This window comes from Penicillium macrosclerotiorum (genome assembly GCF_028827735.1).
Source record: "Penicillium macrosclerotiorum strain IBT 26536 chromosome Unknown utg000002l_segment0_segment0, whole genome shotgun sequence".
In the NCBI taxonomy this organism is placed as follows: Eukaryota; Fungi; Ascomycota; class Eurotiomycetes; order Eurotiales; family Aspergillaceae; genus Penicillium; species Penicillium macrosclerotiorum.
In genome coordinates this window covers 4,183,892-4,201,332 of record NW_026643082.1, presented here as the reverse complement: position 1 = coordinate 4,201,332, position 17,441 = coordinate 4,183,892, and the positions used below count along the sequence as shown (strand labels likewise).

General features: G+C 51.9%; 7 protein-coding genes across 7 annotated transcripts; 5 read left to right on the top strand and 2 right to left on the bottom strand.

The window, feature by feature from the left end:
* Positions 1-1,380: 1,380 nt before the first annotated feature.
* N7462_002652 (vWFA and PH domain-containing RING finger protein) lies at positions 1,381-4,609 on the top strand (the record flags this gene model as incomplete). Its single annotated transcript, XM_057074378.1, has 4 exons — positions 1,381-1,624; positions 1,787-2,459; positions 2,516-4,229; positions 4,283-4,609. The coding sequence occupies 4 exons, from the start codon at positions 1,381-1,383 to the stop codon at positions 4,607-4,609; spliced, it is 2,958 nt and encodes a 985-aa protein (XP_056938019.1).
* A 1,053-nt stretch (positions 4,610-5,662) lies between these two features.
* N7462_002651 (M48 family metallopeptidase) lies at positions 5,663-7,274 on the top strand (the record flags this gene model as incomplete). Its single annotated transcript, XM_057074377.1, has 8 exons — positions 5,663-6,267; positions 6,356-6,596; positions 6,688-6,712; positions 6,766-6,811; positions 6,883-6,946; positions 7,000-7,031; positions 7,091-7,149; positions 7,225-7,274. The coding sequence occupies 8 exons, from the start codon at positions 5,663-5,665 to the stop codon at positions 7,272-7,274; spliced, it is 1,122 nt and encodes a 373-aa protein (XP_056938018.1).
* A 330-nt stretch (positions 7,275-7,604) lies between these two features.
* On the top strand, positions 7,605-9,560 carry N7462_002650 (chaperonin-containing T-complex subunit CCT8; the record flags this gene model as incomplete). The annotated part of the gene is made up of 3 exons (XM_057074376.1): positions 7,605-7,663; positions 7,797-8,167; positions 8,290-9,560. 3 exons carry the CDS (start codon positions 7,605-7,607, stop codon positions 9,558-9,560), a joined length of 1,701 nt encoding a protein of 566 aa, XP_056938017.1.
* A 689-nt stretch (positions 9,561-10,249) lies between these two features.
* N7462_002649 (uncharacterized protein) lies at positions 10,250-10,724 on the bottom strand (the record flags this gene model as incomplete). The annotated part of the gene is made up of 2 exons (XM_057074375.1): positions 10,250-10,486; positions 10,617-10,724. The coding sequence occupies 2 exons, from the start codon at positions 10,722-10,724 to the stop codon at positions 10,250-10,252; spliced, it is 345 nt and encodes a 114-aa protein (XP_056938016.1).
* A 1,892-nt stretch (positions 10,725-12,616) lies between these two features.
* Positions 12,617-13,331, top strand: N7462_002648 (mitochondrial 54S ribosomal protein bL12m; the record flags this gene model as incomplete). The annotated part of the gene is made up of 2 exons (XM_057074374.1): positions 12,617-12,853; positions 12,999-13,331. The coding sequence occupies 2 exons, from the start codon at positions 12,617-12,619 to the stop codon at positions 13,329-13,331; spliced, it is 570 nt and encodes a 189-aa protein (XP_056938015.1).
* A 506-nt stretch (positions 13,332-13,837) lies between these two features.
* On the top strand, positions 13,838-15,439 carry N7462_002647 (uncharacterized protein; the record flags this gene model as incomplete). The annotated part of the gene is made up of 2 exons (XM_057074373.1): positions 13,838-14,345; positions 14,427-15,439. The coding sequence occupies 2 exons, from the start codon at positions 13,838-13,840 to the stop codon at positions 15,437-15,439; spliced, it is 1,521 nt and encodes a 506-aa protein (XP_056938014.1).
* Positions 15,440-16,583: 1,144 nt separating this feature from the next.
* Positions 16,584-17,408, bottom strand: N7462_002646 (velvet factor family protein; the record flags this gene model as incomplete). Its single annotated transcript, XM_057074372.1, has 1 exon — positions 16,584-17,408. The coding sequence occupies one exon, from the start codon at positions 17,406-17,408 to the stop codon at positions 16,584-16,586; it is 825 nt and encodes a 274-aa protein (XP_056938013.1).
* Positions 17,409-17,441: the final 33 nt, after the last annotated feature.

The window sequence follows — 17,441 nt, the reverse complement described above, 5'->3', positions numbered from 1 at the left end:
TTCCTCCGTGAACGACACCCATCAAGTCCCTCGCAACAATTGCCATTGTCCTCCTGAATTCTGAGACGTGGTATATTTACCGCGCTTATACGGACTAGTCCGCTTTCCGATAGTGCGATCGTTCCCTCGTTCCTCGTTCCCCATTGCTGCCCCCCTCCCCTCTCTTGATTGCTGGGATGGGATTAAATTGATTAATTTTTTTTGTACTCTTTAAACTTTCCCGGTATTTTGTTATACCTTTTTTTCCTCTTTTTTTTTTCTTTTTTCTTTTTTCTTTTTTTTTCCTTTTCCGGTTTCTTGTTTGGGGTCGCCTCTTTTTCTCGCCTTCTCCTCCCCCACCGTCTCTCGAAACCTTTAAACCTTGTGGTTTCTGGGAGAAACCCTCCATGTGGAAACCTCGACTTTCGCCCAGATCGGAATCTACGGGCGATTCGAACCGTCATCTACCTGAAATCGGTCTTTTCGGGCGTGCGAGGAAGAAGCATCTTACAACCGGTGAGTGTTGTGCTCCAGTCGTATCCTCTCTATATCCTCCCCATGTCCTCTCTCCACGGCCTATCCACCTGTTCAAGACCCTATCCACGACCCTATCCACAGCCCTATCGCCAGCTGTTGCCCTCCAACGGCCTTGCGACCCGGTTTCTCTATCCTACGATCAGATCCAGCCCGGGCTGCGATCGATTTCGTGACATCTGAGACCTGTGGCACGTCCGGGTTCTAGATTGCCGATGGTTGGACCTAAAACCACACGCACACCCTCACCCTCTTTATCCACATCCTTCTCCTGATCCTCCACCTCCACCTCCACTTTCTATCTTCCGACGGTCTACACTCGCATTCTCTCTTGCCTGCTCTTTCACCCTCTCTCTCTCTCTCTCTCTCTCTCTCTCTCTCTCTCTCCCCTCTTCTGCTCTCTTCTTTTCTGGAAAACCGCCCCATTCTTCGCTGCCTCGTTACATTCTTTTCTTTTTTTCCGGCCCCAATTGGCGCAACCGGGCCGCGACTTGGCCCCCCCCCCCTCTCTCTCTCCTCGTTCTGCAGCGCAATCGCATTGTCGTCGCCCGTCAGCTGGCAATTCTGGCTCCTCCCCGCATGGCTAATGGTTACCGGTGATGCGCAGAATTTCAATCGCGGCCAGACTCACCTTCCCGCTCCTCACTCCGCTCCCCTTTTCGCTCTTTTCGAAGCAAAGCAGACCGGCCCGAGAGCAGCCTCTCTAACTACACCGACGCCTCACGCTTAACGGCTCGCCCCCGAGCGCCTTCCACACTAGCCGACTCAATTCATTCGAGTTACCCCGACTCCGCCGTTCAACCCACTCATTCCAATCGCTCGCGCGTCTCCTTCAATTCTAGATCGGGCAGACAGACTACCGGCCCCATGGAGGTCGACCGCAGCCGAACCCGCAGGGAGAGGACATTTATCGGCAGTGAATGTGCCGTCTGCGAGGAGCCGTTGGAACATACCCTTCGGGGTGAGCGCGTCCTCCAATTCTCATGCAGCCATGTGTCCCACGAAGCCTGCTTTTACGAGTATATCCGTGAATTTGAATCGCAATACTGCCCGACCTGCAATGCTCCATTAGGCTTGGACACGAGTCGAGGTGGAAATGTCTTGGATATAGGTTCGTATTTTACCTAAACAGAAAAATCCCCCCTCCCCCTCCCCACACCCAGCCCCTTGCGTGCGGCCCCCCTCCTCCCCCGAACATCTAAGCAATGACAAAATCGCATGTGAAAAAAAAAGAAAGAATAGGGGGCCGATTGGACTGACGCAGACCCACCAGAAAAAATTAGCAATATTGTACGCTCGGTGACGATGAGCGACACGTCCACAACACGGAGTGGTCTGACGACGCCAACACCATGGGAACAGCCATCGAGTCGGCGACCACCGAGTGACGCCGGTAGCCGACACAACCCCCCACAGTCCACCTATAGCCGGCGAGACAGCCGCGACACAACAAACCAGCGTGAACGTGTGGAACGACTGACCGTGGGCTCGAATCCCCGTCAACCACATTCTCGGAACGGGAGCGCCGCGGGCTCCTCCGGGGACTACCAAGATGGCCAGCACATGAGCAGTGGGCGCCGCCATGACTACGATGTACAGGCCATGGAGTCTGACCTGAGCCCTCGCCCGGGTGTCAGCAAGAATCCTATTCCGGCCCCAATTGTGACCGTGCGGAGCGAATTTCCCACTATGAACCGATCCCGCCAGCAGCAATCTTTGACATGTCTGATTACGGTGGAAGTGCCTGAGGGCAATTGGCGTCCGGACGTAGACGATCTTCGCTACACACCTTCAGGCCAGTCGCAGCCCGATGAGCCGTATGTTGGCCGCTACGGAGGCTCACAGGATGCTCGTTCCATCCAATACGAACCAGCGGAGAATCTGGACGAGATTGCCGAAGACCTGAGGAATCGCGTGGACAATTGGCACGGCCTTGAGTTCCAACGGTATGTCTGATATTTCAAGCGGCGCATTAAGCCGGAAAGCTAATTTAGACCTCTAGGTTTGGCAAACTGAGATTACACGGCCAAATGCGCGTGGGCAAGGACCGGGACTCGTGGCAGGAATTGGAATGCTATCTTTTCGCGGAGATGCTCATCTGCGTCAAAGAAAAGAAAGTGCCCGACTCACGTCAATACGAAGAAAACCGCAAGCCAACACGCTGCACTTTGAAAGGTTCCATCCTAATTCAGAAGCATTTGAAATCCATCGAGGCTGCATCCAATGAACCTGTCCTGTCCCTCAATCTGTCCGTCAGTGAACTGCCTTGCTTTTACCTCCGTTTCCAGAGCCGCGGCCAGCTTGAGACTTGGCGCCGGGCCTTGATGGATCTTCATCCTGTGGAGAATCTCTCGCGCCCTAGCGATTACGACTTTGATAACTCTGGCGCGGAGGAGGAAGATTATCGGACCAGTCGTATCCAGCGACAAGCGTCCCTGAACTCGTCGCATGGTGCGGGCAAGTCGAACAATACAGCGATCACCGACTACACCAACCCAGATATGGAGGCACCCTCGATCGATTCTTTCCACATCCCACTAGATCTCGTCGTCGTGATCCCCGTATCTTCGTCGATGCAAGGCCTGAAGATTACTCTGCTTCGGGACGCACTCAAGTTCCTCGTGCAGAACCTGGGCTCCCGGGATCGAATGGGCCTGGTGACATTTGGCTCAAGCGGCGGTGGCGTCCCTCTGGTTGGCATGACCACTAAGTCTTGGAACGGTTGGAATAAGATCCTTGACTCTATTCGACCCGTGGGGCAGAAGAGCCTTCGCGCCGATGTGGTCGAGGGTGCCAATGTGGCCATGGATCTCTTGATGCAGCGCAAGTTCAACAACCCAGTGTCCACCATCCTCCTGATCAGCGACTCCTCTACCTCGGACCCAGAGAGTGTTGATTTCGTTGTGTCTCGCGCCGAGGCTGCCAAAGTTAGCATCCACTCTTTCGGTCTCGGTCTGACCCACAAACCAGACACAATGATCGAACTGTCAACTCGCACCAAGGGATCTTATCTGTATGTGAAGGATTGGATGATGTTGCGAGAATGTGTGGCTGGTTGCTTGGGTGCTATGCAGACCACTTCTCATCAGAATGTGAAGCTGAAGCTTCGCCTGCCGGAAGGTTCTCCGGCTAAGTTTGTCAAGATAAGCGGTGCTTTGCACACCACTAAACGGGCTACTGGAAAAGATGCGGAAGCCGCTTTGGGAGACCTCCGATTTGGCGACAAGCGCGATGTTTTGGTGCAACTGGTCATCCAGCCAGACAACGCTACGCAGGACAATATGCCTCAGGATCCTTGGGAGAGTTTGGTTTCTGGTCTGGAGGCTCTCGGCGGTGGATTGGATGGTGATGAGCAGCGAGTGTTGAGTGTGGAAGAAGTCCCGTTGATCCAGGCTGATCTGACCTATGGAGATCTTCTTCGTGACGGCCATCTCACTCATTCACCCCGCCCATCTCTCCTTGCCATCACTATGCTCCCGCCAAATCCCAGAGTTCGCAACCAGCGGCCCTCTACTCCTCCAATTCCCCCTCTCCCCTCTATCGTGCAGCGCCGCATGGAGCTGCTCACTTCCGACATGTTGACTCGGGCACTCACGCTTGTGTCCCGTGGTCAACACGACCGTGGACAGCATCTTTTGAACGAGACCCGCAGTATCCTGAAGGGTCTCGGTAAAGGTGGCCTGCCCCCCTGCCCCCTACCGCATCCCGGACACCGGGTACCAGCGATTCTGGCAGCCACGGCGATACCCCGAACTCGACCTCCCCCAAGTCTTCCACTTTTGCTGAGAGCCACGTCTCCTCTGCCTCTGACACGGCTACCATCACCCCCGCCTCCGCCGTTGACGCGCAGACCATGACTGCTTTGAATGCAGACTTAGATTCTGCGCTTGAATGGATCAACCACCCTGCTGTCTTTGGTCGTGATTCCCGCAAGGCTGTGCTCCAAAGCATCGGCGTGATCTCCTCCCAACGTGCTTACACTTTCCGTACTCCCTCCGAAGCTCACTGGGCGCAGCGAATTTCTGGTGTGCGTCGCTTGACCGATCGATCTAAGGACTGGCGTGAGATGGGTGATGATGCTTTGACCGAGGAGTAATGGCCTGGCGATCCACCCCTTTACTCCCTTTTTGCATATTTTCTTTCTTCTTGTTCATCGTTGCTTTCATATCTCGGGTTCATATATAATGCCCTCACGGAGTCGGTTCATGACTTATTCCCCCTCTATACCGTCCATATTCCCATATTTCATTCCAATTTTCATATTGCTCGTGATCTGTCATCGTCTGTTTCATTTTCTTACCCCCCCCCCCCCCTGTTTTTCCCTTCATATTTACTTCCCCTATGATACCACTTTGTTCCCACCACGACTTTGCAGCATGATACCAGGGTCTTCGTTTTCGATGTGTTTCCGCTTATCCACTTTCTTGCTTGGATTTGTGCCTTGTTGGACATACATCTCTGTTTCTCTGCAATTGCTTGGCGGTCGCAGGTATGGTGTGCGGATGGGCCAGGTTTACTCTATTTCTCCCCTGGGCTTGCGATGAGAATGAAGGAGTATCTTTTTTTGCGTTTGATTTTGGATGATTGATTCGCTTTTTGGGCCATTGGTTGCACTTGGACATATTCTGTGACGAACTGATCTGCTGTGACCTTTTTCCGCTTGCTCCCCCTCCATGTTTGATATATAGCCATAGCATAATCCCGTTGACTACCCTTGTGAATAACGACAATCTATGTGTCACTTTAGACCGAACATTCTAGCACGAGTGTCTATTTTCTTTGTTAGTTGGACCTATCCTGTGTCTGTAATAATCGGCTTTGGGGTTATAGCGCGCTATTAGTACAGGGAATAAGAGTTCAACCTCTATTATGCAGTAGCCTTATTGAAGAATTTAACAAAACAAGTCCACGTCCTGTACTCTGTGCGGTTGATCCGCAAAGTCCAAATGCGTTGGAACCAAGGGATACCGCCTCTCGCCGTAAACGCCGAAGGGGTCTGCTTATCGCCGGCCTCTTGGCTTCAACTGCGGCTTCCACGCCTTCATCTTCCTTGAGTCACACAAGTCGATCCCAACCACCTGGAGGACTCCCTCCCCCGCGCAACAACTCGCCTTTTTTGCTTGTAAATAATGCGACTTGGATCATGACAATGTTTCGTCAACTTGCCGTGCGCGCACTGCGCAACATCCGTCCTTCATACACATGCAAGCAGCAACCACACGCAAAATTGCTTTCTCACGCTCCTCGAACGTACCTTTCAACACCCACACGATGGACATCCAGCATTCCCTTCCGTCGAAACTTACCTCATGCCTGTCAAATATCCTATGCTTCCCGCCGCTTCTTCACCCATAGCCCACGCCTCCAACAGCCCCAATACAACCGCTTCAATAACCGCGGCCCCCGCCAATCCCTCTTCTACGTGCTTGTCCACAAATCCAAGCCTCAACACTTTGTTATCATCGGCCTCGGCATCTCCGGCCTATACCTCTACAACACCGAAGTGGTCGAACTGACCGGCCGCCGTCGTTTCAACTGCGTCTCCGCCGCGCAGGAGCTGAAGATGGGCGCCGAGAGCTACCGCGAAGTCCTCTCCCAGTCACGCGGGAGAGTTCTACCGGATAATCACCCCATCGCGCAGACCGTGAACCGTGTGCTGCAGCGGCTGATTCCGCAGGCGCCGATCGAGGGTGCGGACTGGAAGGTGCATGTGATCCAAGACGACGGGAACGCGAACGCGTTCGTACTACCGGGGTGAGTTAGTCCACTGAAGCTAGGTTGAGACGAGGTCTCGGTTTTCTTTAGGACGACTGGAGTTAACGCGGTCTGATGCATCGTCTAGAGGCAAGGTCTTTGTGTACACGGGGATTCTGCCGATTTGCCAGGACGAGGACGGGCTGGCGGCGGTGCTGGGACATGAAATTGCGCATGTTGTAGCGCGGCATCCGGCGGAGCGGATGAGTAACAGCTTCTTGACGCTGGGGACGGTCTTTCTGGTCTCGTTGCTCTTCGATGTCTCCGGGCAGTTTTCGTCGATGCTGGTTAATCTGATGTGGAGTTTGCCGAACTCGCGGACGCAAGAGGTGAGTTGCGCAGAAATTGGGTGGTCTTCTAATGAAGACTGTTGGAATTGTAATTTGCTAATTCTTGTTCTTTTTTCTTTCTTTTGTTTAGGCGGAAGCAGACAATATTGGATTGAGTATGTATGGATTGGGTCCGAGTATAGATGGGGTGGCTAACTCTGGTTGCTAGTGATGATGGCGAAGGCGTGCTTCAATCCGGAAGCTGCGGTCAGATTGTGAGTCTGAAATTTGTTCATCAGAGCTAATAAAGCCAGTCTGGCCGTACGTGGACTAATTAGTCTGCTAGATGGCATCGCATGCAGCAACAGGAGAAATCCGCACCACCGCAGTTCATGTCGACCCACCCCTCGGTAAGTCTCTAGTCGAACAAATCGTAATGGACAATATCACTGATTTTTTCCAGAGTTATAATCGCGAGGAAGCTATTCGAGGATGGTAAGATGAGACAAAAAGAAAAACGGTGATCAAATATAGTTGCTAACAACCTGCTTTAGGCTTGAGAAAGCTGAAACGATCTATGCGGATAATGGATGCAGTACCCTCGGAAGCTACAGTAAGCAATCTCGCTAGACACTTGCATAATTTCGGAATTTCTCGAGTACTGACTGTCCACTTTCTTGTCAAAAAGTGCCCAGCTTCCAGAAAGCATACCGTTCGCAGAGCTCCTACGGATGGTGAAAGATCGTAGCTGTGATCATGACAGATGACAGTTAGAAAGCCCCAAGGGGGCACGCTGCATTTACTGTATAATAGAAAAATATATACGATACCCATCTCTTGACTAAGCATAAACTTCCAGAACATGCAGTGACCTGTATTTTTTTGCGTTCTTAACTTCCAGAAGCGGGGAACCTCTAGGTCAACTGGCGGGTTCCCCTCGTGCAAACAACGCAAACCCACCGTCGCCCGTCGCCCGCAGCTCCAAAAATTCCCCGGCACAACTAAGAGAAGCCCATCGACCTTTCCCCCTTTACTCAGTCGCATCTTCTTCGGACGCGACCTCTCATAATGTCTCTATCCCTCCCCGGGCCCTCCCAGCAGGGCCTCTTCAAGGCCGGGTACCAGAGGTACGAGCAAGCACGACACTCTCAGAGCGGACCATCCCACCGCACCGGAGACCACCTCCCACCTCCTTATCTGGGCGAGTCCGCAAGAGACGAAAAAAGAGCACCAGCTAACCCACCTTTTTTTCAATTGCAGCCACGATGCCGAAGATGGTGCCGTCATTCGCAACATTGAAGCCTGCCAGGCTATCTCTCAAACTGTCCAGACCTCCCTGGGCCCCTACGGCCGCAACAAGATCGTCATCAACCACCTGCAGAAGATGATCCTGACCTCCGACGCCGCTACGATCCTCCGCGAGCTGGATGTTGTCCATCCCGCCGCCAAGCTCCTGGTTATGGCCAGTCAGCAACAGGATGCAGAGATGGGCGATGGCACGAACTTGGTTATCGTCCTCGCGGGCGAGCTGTTAAAGAAGGCGGAGGAGCTGATCCGTATGGGATTGAAGACCAGTGATATTGTCTCCGGTTATGAGAAGGCTCAGAATTTCGCCTTGAAGGTTCTTGAAGGTATGGTTCCCGTGATTCTTTGCGGAAAAGGGTTGGTGGGCGCCTTCAGGGATGCTTGGTACTCGGAAGACACACTGTGTGGAATATTTGGGCTAATTATGCTTTTATCTCGTGCGTTCTAGATCTCGAGGTTGACCGCCTGAAGGAGATGCGTTCTGTAACGGAGCTCAGCAAGGCCCTCCGAACCGTTGTGGCAAGCAAGCAGTCCGGCACCGAAGATATCCTGGCTGCTTTGGTCTCCGAGGCCGTGCTCGCAGTGCTGCCTAAAAACCCCCTCAACTTCAACGTGGATAATGTGCGTGTGGTCAAGATTATGGGCGGCAGCTTGGAACAGTCCAAGGTGGTGAAGGGTATGGTGTTCGGCCGGGAGCCGGATGGTATTGTCAAGCAGGCCCGCCGGGCCAAGGTTGGTGTGTTCAGCTGCCCTATCGACACCTCGCAGACCGAGACCAAGGGCACTGTTCTGCTGAAGAATGCCCAGGAGATGGTTGACTTCACCAAGGGTGAGGAAGAGCGCCTCGAGGCCGCCATCAAGGAGCTGTATGACTCCGGCCTCCGTGTGGTTGTTGCCGGTTCCACCATCGGCGATCTGGCCATGCACTATCTCAACCGTTTCAACATTCTGGTTATCAAGATTCTGTCCAAATTCGAGCTCCGCCGCCTGTGCCGCGTTGTCGGTGCTACTCCCCTCGCCCGCCTAGGTGCCCCCATGCCCGACGAGATGGGCCAGATCGACGTCGTCGAGACAACCGAGATTGGTGGTGACCGTGTTACCGTGTTCCGTCAAGAAGACGCCAATGCTGTCACCCGCACATCCACCATTGTGCTCCGTGGCGCTACCCAGAACCACCTGGATGACGTGGAGCGCGCCATTGATGACGGTGTGAACGTCGTCAAGGCCATCACCAAGGACCCGCGTCTCGTCCCCGGCGCCGGCGCCACCGAGATTCAGCTCGTCGAGCGCATCTCCAACTTCGCTGACAAGACCCCCGGCCTGCCGCAGCACGCCATTCGCAAGTACGCCGAGGCCTTTGAAGTGGTTCCGCGTACGCTGGCCGAGTCCGCCGGCCTGGATGCCACTGAGGTTCTCTCTCGCCTGTACACCGCGCACCACCGCACCAACGCCGCTGAGGCCTCTGAAGAGGAGGGCAGCTCTTCCGACGAGGAGGAGCCGTACTGGACCACCGGCGTGGACCTGGAGGTCGGCTCTTCCGCTGGCACCCTGGATGCCGTCGAGGAGGGCATTCTCGACCTGCTGGCCTCGAAGAGCTGGGCCATCCGTCTCGCCAGCGAGGCAGCCCGGACCGTGCTGAGCGTGGACCAAATCATTGTTGCCCGGCAAGCGGGCGGACCCAAGCCGCCAGGTCCCAACCCCAACTGGGATGAGGATTAAATGATGTGAAATGGTGGAACCCCCCTTTCTTTCTTATCTTTAGCTATATCCGACATGAGAATCATTTAGGCTAGAAAGGGAGGGCATTTGAACCCACTTTGTGACGTTGATAGAACTCCGTACGATATCACGAGAAAAAAAAGTCGCCTTGTGTGTATAGCTTGGGTATGATAATAGTACATCTCCACATAAAAACCAATACCTCTTCAGACTTAAATATTCCTACCGAGGTCTTTTTGTTCGCAGTAGGACCTCCTATGGTCATTAACTCTAGAGCACTTCCCATCAACTTCTTCCTTAGTCTTGTCTCGGCCCTAGATTCTCATGCACAGCTATAATACCCAATCTGGCTGAACTTGCCTGGTCAATATTTTGCCCAGTTCACTTGGCACTCACGGTGCCATCTGTGCCCTTACCTTTACACTTTTCTAGCTATCTGTCGCTGATCATCTTCATGCCATTAATGTTTGAAGACACCTTGATTCCAGATCATGTGTTTGCCTCCAATCCATCATAGTTAGAAATATAGGAAAAGCGTATTGCTAAGCCCTCGGTGCTCAAGCAACGAGTTATTCATTCATCATTAGTAACAGCACCTCGGCCAGTAATCCAGGCGCCATCTGTGTCAAGCAAAATCGCTGAAGCAATGTCCTCAGCCATAATCAAACGATTGCCTATTATCATTTGCTTTAAAGTTCAACCGCGTTCGGGAATTTTTGTAAATAGAAGAGTGATATTGAGAATCTCTCGTAATATAATCCCGAAAGAGATAGGACGCATGCGAGTGGCATACATATGTCCATTAGCCCTAGAGGAATATCATTGACATTAATGTGGCGAGATTGAGGTTCCATGCACACGCCACTTGTCAAATTGTTAGATTGAACATCCTTCAGAACATACAGGGTGAAGTGCGCAAACAGTCGCTGATCTCCGTAATAGAATTCTTAAGCACCTTGTCAATTGTATTGACTACAAGGTTTGCGTATCAAATATCATGAATCACATCGTGGAATAGCTTCTTGACTTCCCTGGCAAAGGTCAGATTGCCTTAACAGAAGGCGACTTTGATTGATGGGCTCTTTCCCTTGAGTTTCTCCATGGCTTCCTCTTGTCCACTTGCTGAATCTTAATAAGGCCAAGGTTGAGGTCGACGCAGGTCATTCTAAGTGCGCTATGGATTTGAATATTCTTCACACTCGCGGTGATTGTAGCCTTTTCAGCTAGAGACTTGCTAGGATCAATGGCACAACACAGCTCGACAGGCGGATGATAAGACGTATGGGATAACTAAATCTTCACTCTTTGTGTCGGGTTGGTGACCAGGCATGCTTTTCATGTCCAAGAATGCGTATACCTGAGCGTACTGTGATGTAAACCATCCAATGCCCAAGATTTTGTATGTCAGTAGATATCTACAATGGGAAAATGTGGAGCATCTCGCAAATTCGCAATACGTTATTGGTGACAACAATGTGGGTCGATCGGTTGGGATGCTATATCCCGTTCAGGAATTCTCCACCTGGCTCTGCAGCATTATGATATGCCTTGAAACAAGCAGTACTCAGGGTTATAATTTTTCCTGGTTCAAGACTAATCTTTTCGCGATAATTTTGGACATAATGGCCAGAATTGGGATCTCGCGTGAGTTCACCCGGCACAAGGGTACTGCCTGAGAAATACGTAGCACATGTATTTTGATACCATGAGGTTGAACTTCCACAGAGGCACACTATGAGGTGGCAAGAAGCATGATCATGGAGAAAAAAGAGGAGTCTGAGAGGCAGAAAGTTGGTTCTTAGGAGACCGTGATTTCCAAGCAGGTCCAGCTCGAGAATATCAACAGCCATGTGGATTCAGTCTTTGGCATATTAGATTGTTCTCACTTTGTGGTAAGTCGATTTGACAGAGAAGTTACAGCGGCCGGCAAGGAGTGGAACCTAGGGTTGGCCGGCAATAGGGTAAGATTGAAAAGGGTCAGCGCGAAGCCCGCCAATCTGAGGCGATATTGAGGCTGATTTCAGAGAAGAATTACTGGACTCCGAGTTCTCTTGGTATTGAATCACCAGTGCATATTCTGGAGAGACTAGGGCTTTCTTTTGAAGACAAAAAACTCAGCATATCGCTTGACTTGTTAGTGGGTTACATGATAGTGGACTTGAGGTAGGTCCATTGGAAAGCTGCAGGGCATCCTTTGGCCCTTGGACGTTGATAAAGACAAAATCCACCTCCATTGACCCATCATGAATTTGTATTATAATTCATGCAGAGTTCCAAATGCTTCAGGCCGAAATCAGCGCAGCGACACTATTGATAGGCAAGTGATATGTTCGTTCTGGTGGGCATTCAGCTTCGGGTTTCTGCATTCTCCGCCAACCAAATATTGGACTTTCAAGAACCGATATTTCCAACACAGCATTGATAAAGGAGCTTCAAAAAGACCCAGAGCTATCAAAATAGCGTTGAGAATGATTTTTCTATCGTCCCTTATTTGCGCAACTGGCTCCGGCCCAGTTTCGCCCTCAATCGATCAGCTCCTTGATGGAACCACGATCGCGGCTTCATTTCGATACTTCGACAACATTTGCTAGTCACTACATAACGGGCTTGTTCAAGACTTATCCATATGGTAAAAAGCACAATGAGAAGAGATAAAATAACAAGTGTTTTGGCCTAGTTTGGATATTTGTTTATCATGGTTCCTCGGTTTTTCCAATAAATGAGCTAGATGATTCCAACACCATTTTGTAATACTTTTGATGGATGGTCCATAGGAGATCATTTGATTTTCGAAATACAGCTGATCTACGACCACACCAAACCATTCCTATCTCTCGTATACTTCATAGCGCAAATCTCATTATGCCGGGGGCTAGTACTGCTCGTACTGTGAAAATGCCCATGCTTACATAATATCAACACACGTGACACCTAGATTTTCCCCGAAACTCTTGTCTTTCTTTTCGCTCGCTATCGCGGTCGAAGCTGTCATTCCCTCCCCCAACTGCGTGTTCATTTTCTTTTCTCCTCCAAGCAACCCAATCACGCCCTCCGAAATGTCTCTCTCTATCCAGGCTGCAGCTCGTAGCTGCCGACAGCTCTCCGGCTCCGTCCGCCCATCCTCCCTGCGCATCGCGACCACATACACAGCCCGCCGCACACCCAGCAGCCGGCGATGGGAGTCCACCGAGGCTGCGGCTGCTGCTCCTACCAACCCTAAGATCGCACAGATTGTTGACCAGATCTCCACATTGACCCTCCTGGAGACTGCCGACCTCGTGTCCAGCTTGAAGGTGAGTACTATGTCGAGCCGTTGACTCGCCTACGTATACAATGCGTGAATTGGCGCATCAATTACGCCAATTGGCTTTTGTGCTAAGGGCTCATCTGCTCAAATACCGTATATGTGTGATTTTCACTGACATTGGCCTTGTTTAGACCCGTCTGAACATCCCCGACCTCCCCGTTGGCGGTTTCGCTATGGCCGCTGCTCCTGGTGCCGGCGCCGCCGCCCCCGCCGCTGAGGAAGAGGAAGCTGCCCCTGCTGCTGCCGAGAAGACCCTGTTCAACCTCAAGCTCGAGTCATTCGAGGCCGCCTCCAAGCCCAAGGTCATCAAGGAGGTCAAGAACATGCTTGGCCTCTCCCTGGTGGACAGCAAGAAGTTCGTTGAGTCCGTGCCGAAGATCATGAAGGAGTCTGTGCCGAAGGAGGAGGCCGAGAAGATTATCGAGACCCTCAAGGGTCTCGGCGCGAAGGTCATCATGGAGTAAAAAGCGCAAACCCAAAGAAAATCTGCAATCTTGTTCGGCGAAAACATGGGACGGACTTGGATGGAGCTGTTGTTTCCTGCTGTTGCTCTCTCCTCTTTTCTGTAGTTGTATTCTTGCACGGTTTGCACATGTGGGAAATTTCTGCTTCGAGGTTATCTCTTGAGCGTTGTTGGGCCTGGTCGTGTGAGGGCAAATGTACATTATACGCATTGTGTTTTGGACCCGTCTGGTACAGAGGGCTCGTTTTGATTAATTGACGCATTGAGCATATTTCAAAAGAGCAAATAATGTTGTAGTCTTGTAAATTCCAGGAGTTTCGCATCGAGCAGAATACAGCGTAGCGATTTGTCTGAACAAAATCCGTCCGGCCGTTGCGATTGTCCGCACTGACTAGAAAGGCGGAAGAACGCCGACCTCCGCACCTTTTGCCAGCTTCGGCCGCAACCTCGACCAAATCCCAATTTTCGTCTCTTGAAACTCCTGGTTCTACTCACCAGCTGTTCTCCATGTCGAGACCCTCAGCTGCTCTCCAGCAATGGCTTAAAATTCGTCAAACTCTATCCGCGCACAATCCTGCCGTATTGAACTACAGCGCGAATTATCATTCCGTACCCTCCGCAAAGCCTCTCACCCTCACCACCACTTCCAACGGCATCTCTGTAACCAGAAGATCATTCCATAGCACCCCGACACGCAATGCCAAGCCAAACTCAAGACCAGCTCCCCGTCTACGGTCGAAAACAAGAGAAACACAAACAGCTCGAGGGATTGGAAAGGCTGGCGCAGAACATGTGAGCCACCAGGGCATGTTCATGCCTCGACTGGAGGGCAATCGCGAGCAAGGGTTGCTATGGTTTGAACAACATGCAGATTCAATATATGACGCGGCTGTTCAGGATGGGTACTTGCCTTCGGCTATCAGCCTTGCGACGTTCAAAGACGTTGGTACGAAGCTCATCAGAGCATCTGTTTCGGACAAACCCAATGTGCAAGCCATTCGGAAGATTTCAGTTGGTAAGTGACCCCAGGATGGGCTGAATGCAGTTCGGGACGCTTGGTGTACGATATGCAAGTGCTTACGTTCTATTACTGTAGATGTCGACACCGTCTTTCGCATTGGATTTCTCATCTCATCTAACTCTTGGCTGCGCGAATGGATTCTCACTTCGTGTGCGATGGCGAAAGCACGCTTAGCGGTGGTAATGACCCAGGCCCGTCTCATTAAATGGACCCAGGCCCCGCCGCGAAATGAGTGGACGGAGCTTGTGGAGCAGTTAGCTAAGGAGGGCTATCCGCCAGCAATAGCCTTGCACGCAAAGATTCTTGGTCTGCGTGGCAAGTATGAGGAAGCGTTCAAACTCCTAGAGAACGAGGTACTTCCTTATCTGTCGCCCACCAGGCGGACGAAGCCTATTTTTGAGGATATTACCGTTTCGAAGCTTGTGGACTCGCCTTGGCGCACGTATGCGCTACTTCACGAGGCGTACAATGACTTACACGACTCCCCAGACAGTCGAAGGAAAGCAGATGAGGCAACACGGATTGCGGCTCTCGATTACAATGACCCGGACGCGTTGGCCGAGTACGCTTCCATCATGATGAACGAGAAGAACTTGGATATGTACGAGCAATGCATGTCACGGGCTGCGGGGGCCGGTCACGCTAAGGCCTGCTTCTTCCTCGCGAATTTCTATTACCTGACCTACCACGGTGTATACCCAACAAATGCTGAAAGGGCCGCTGGACAGTCCGCAGCTACAAACGCCCCCGCACCGGATGATGATGCTGCATTGAACCCCAGTTTCTGGAAAGCCCCCCGACAATGGTTATCATCCCTCACCAGCCCATTCCTCGCCCGCACGCAGTACCGCCAGCTCGCTCTCGAGTGGTACATGCTCGCCCGGGCATATAAGGACCATAACGCGGCGTTTATGTTGGCGCTACTGTCTCGCGAGATGGGAATGGTTGAAGAAGGCGCTGCGATCCTTCTAGAGTCTGAGCAGCACCTGGATGCTTCTTTCACACAGCGAATCCAAGATTTGAAGGCTAACTGGGATGATCCAAAATATGTCCCTTCGGTGCCTAAGAAAATATTGGCTGTACGATAGTGGCTTGTGGTTGGCATTGTGGGTATAAAAATTGTACAGACCCTCACTTTCTGTACACCACTTTCTGTACACCATTCATCTTATCTTATGTATTATGTGGCCGCTACCCATCTGGCCATTTGTATTTCTAGCAGCTAGCAATTTTTTTTGGTATGACTCAAGTAAAGATAAGGCTAGAATGGCCTGTCGAGCCACTGGGTAACTTGGAGGGCGATACAGGCACCGCGGTCACGAAACAAGACGTCTCTATGAAGCCAAGAATCAGGATAATATTTCCCCAACTTCCCATATAAGTCCAGTCAGCCCTAATGAAACCCCGGGAACAGCATCTGAACACCACATGCCTAAAATTATGCTCTATGTGTATAAAATTGGTCTTTCTGTCGTCTACATTCAATCTGAACCCCTGAGCCCCGAGTGTCCCCTAAAACCCCTGAATCCTGGAACCCACGCGCACAACACAGCATGCCCCAACGAGTACCTGCGATGCACATAAACCCAACAAACTGCCAGGAAGCGAGGATGAAGCTCAAGCGCCAATAACATCGTTATACACCAGGTCAAAAAATAAAACCAAAAACGCGAAACCAAAAGGCAAATCCGTGAAAAGGCCGTTATCTTGCTTCGTCGTCATTCATATCTCATATCAAAAGAGGGCGGGCGGAAGAAGAAAAATTGGAATCATCGAAAAAGGCAAGAAAGGGAAGAACTGAAAATGAAGAAAGAGAAAAAAGGGAGCCAGGAATCAAGGAACGAAACGCCTGTCACTCCATTTGTTCCCTCCCACTCGCTCTAAGTTGCTCTGTGCTCCCCTTCCGAACCCCGAAAGAAGCAAGCAAAACCAGCGCGCGTTAAAGCCCGCCCTCAAAAGCCATCCCATCAATTTGCAATTAGAGACAAACCATATCACGCTCGTTTCAGTGAAAAGAAACCCGGTTGAAAAAAAAAACAGACTCATGAATACCCGAGAAAGGAGGCCAAGCGGCCAGAAAATGAGGTCAAGAAGAGGTCAATGAGAGGGGGAAGCAGCAGCGGCGGCGGCGGCGAGGAGAAGAGAGAAAATCGGGGACTATGAGAAGGGGGAGAAGGGTTCAGTATGGGAGAAATACCGCGTCGTATCTTGTCATCATCATCATCATCATCATCATCTCCTCCGGCCCTTCCCCTTGCCCTTCCCTCGAGTCTTCAGTTCCACAAACCCCAGCTCCTTCAGCCCCTCTGCTAAAATGGACGAGTCCCGCATCCCGGGAAAATCCTTCGCCGGGTACACGCGAAACGGGTCCGACCATGCCTCCGCCAGAATAGGCATCGACTGACCCGTGTCCTCGACAGAGCCCCAGTTCATCAGCCGGAACTGCAGACGGTACAAACCCGCAGAGCGAATAGAAAGGTCTGCAAAAATGAAGAAAGTGGCGGGCTGATTAAGCTTGGAGGCGTTGCGGAGGTTCTGGGGAGTAGCGGCAGCAAGGCTGTGGCTACTGCTGCTGCCTGGGTAGGTGTCGTCGGAGGTCGGGTGCGTCGGGGCAGAGTTGGGATCTGGATCGGCGTCCACGAAGAAAGGTGACATGAAAGCCTTGCCGGAAAGGAGTGGGGTGGAGAAGTCGTCATCTGCTCGGGCGAGGCCGTCGGATTCGCGCTCTGGAGGGCGGTCTTGCTCCACGTCAGGGGGTTGGATCCAGCCCGGGGCCGAGTCAGAGGCTGGGAAGAGAAGACAGCCGACGGTGAAGCGTGGGTCTTGGAGGATCTCGCGATCATCTTGAGATCCGGGGTCAAAGTCGTCGAGGAGGATCTGAACTATTGGTGGCGGATCAACAGGTCGCCTGTCGCGATCGCCGGCACCGCAGGCGCGTGCGGCGATGGGTTGCTGGCGAACATGAAGATGGAAGCGAGACTGAGTAGATTCGTGCCGTGGTGGTGGCGGGGGCGAAGGTTCAGGCTCATGGAGCAGCTTGTCGAAGCCATGGGGCATACGATGGCTAGACGTTCGTGGTGCCTGTCGTGG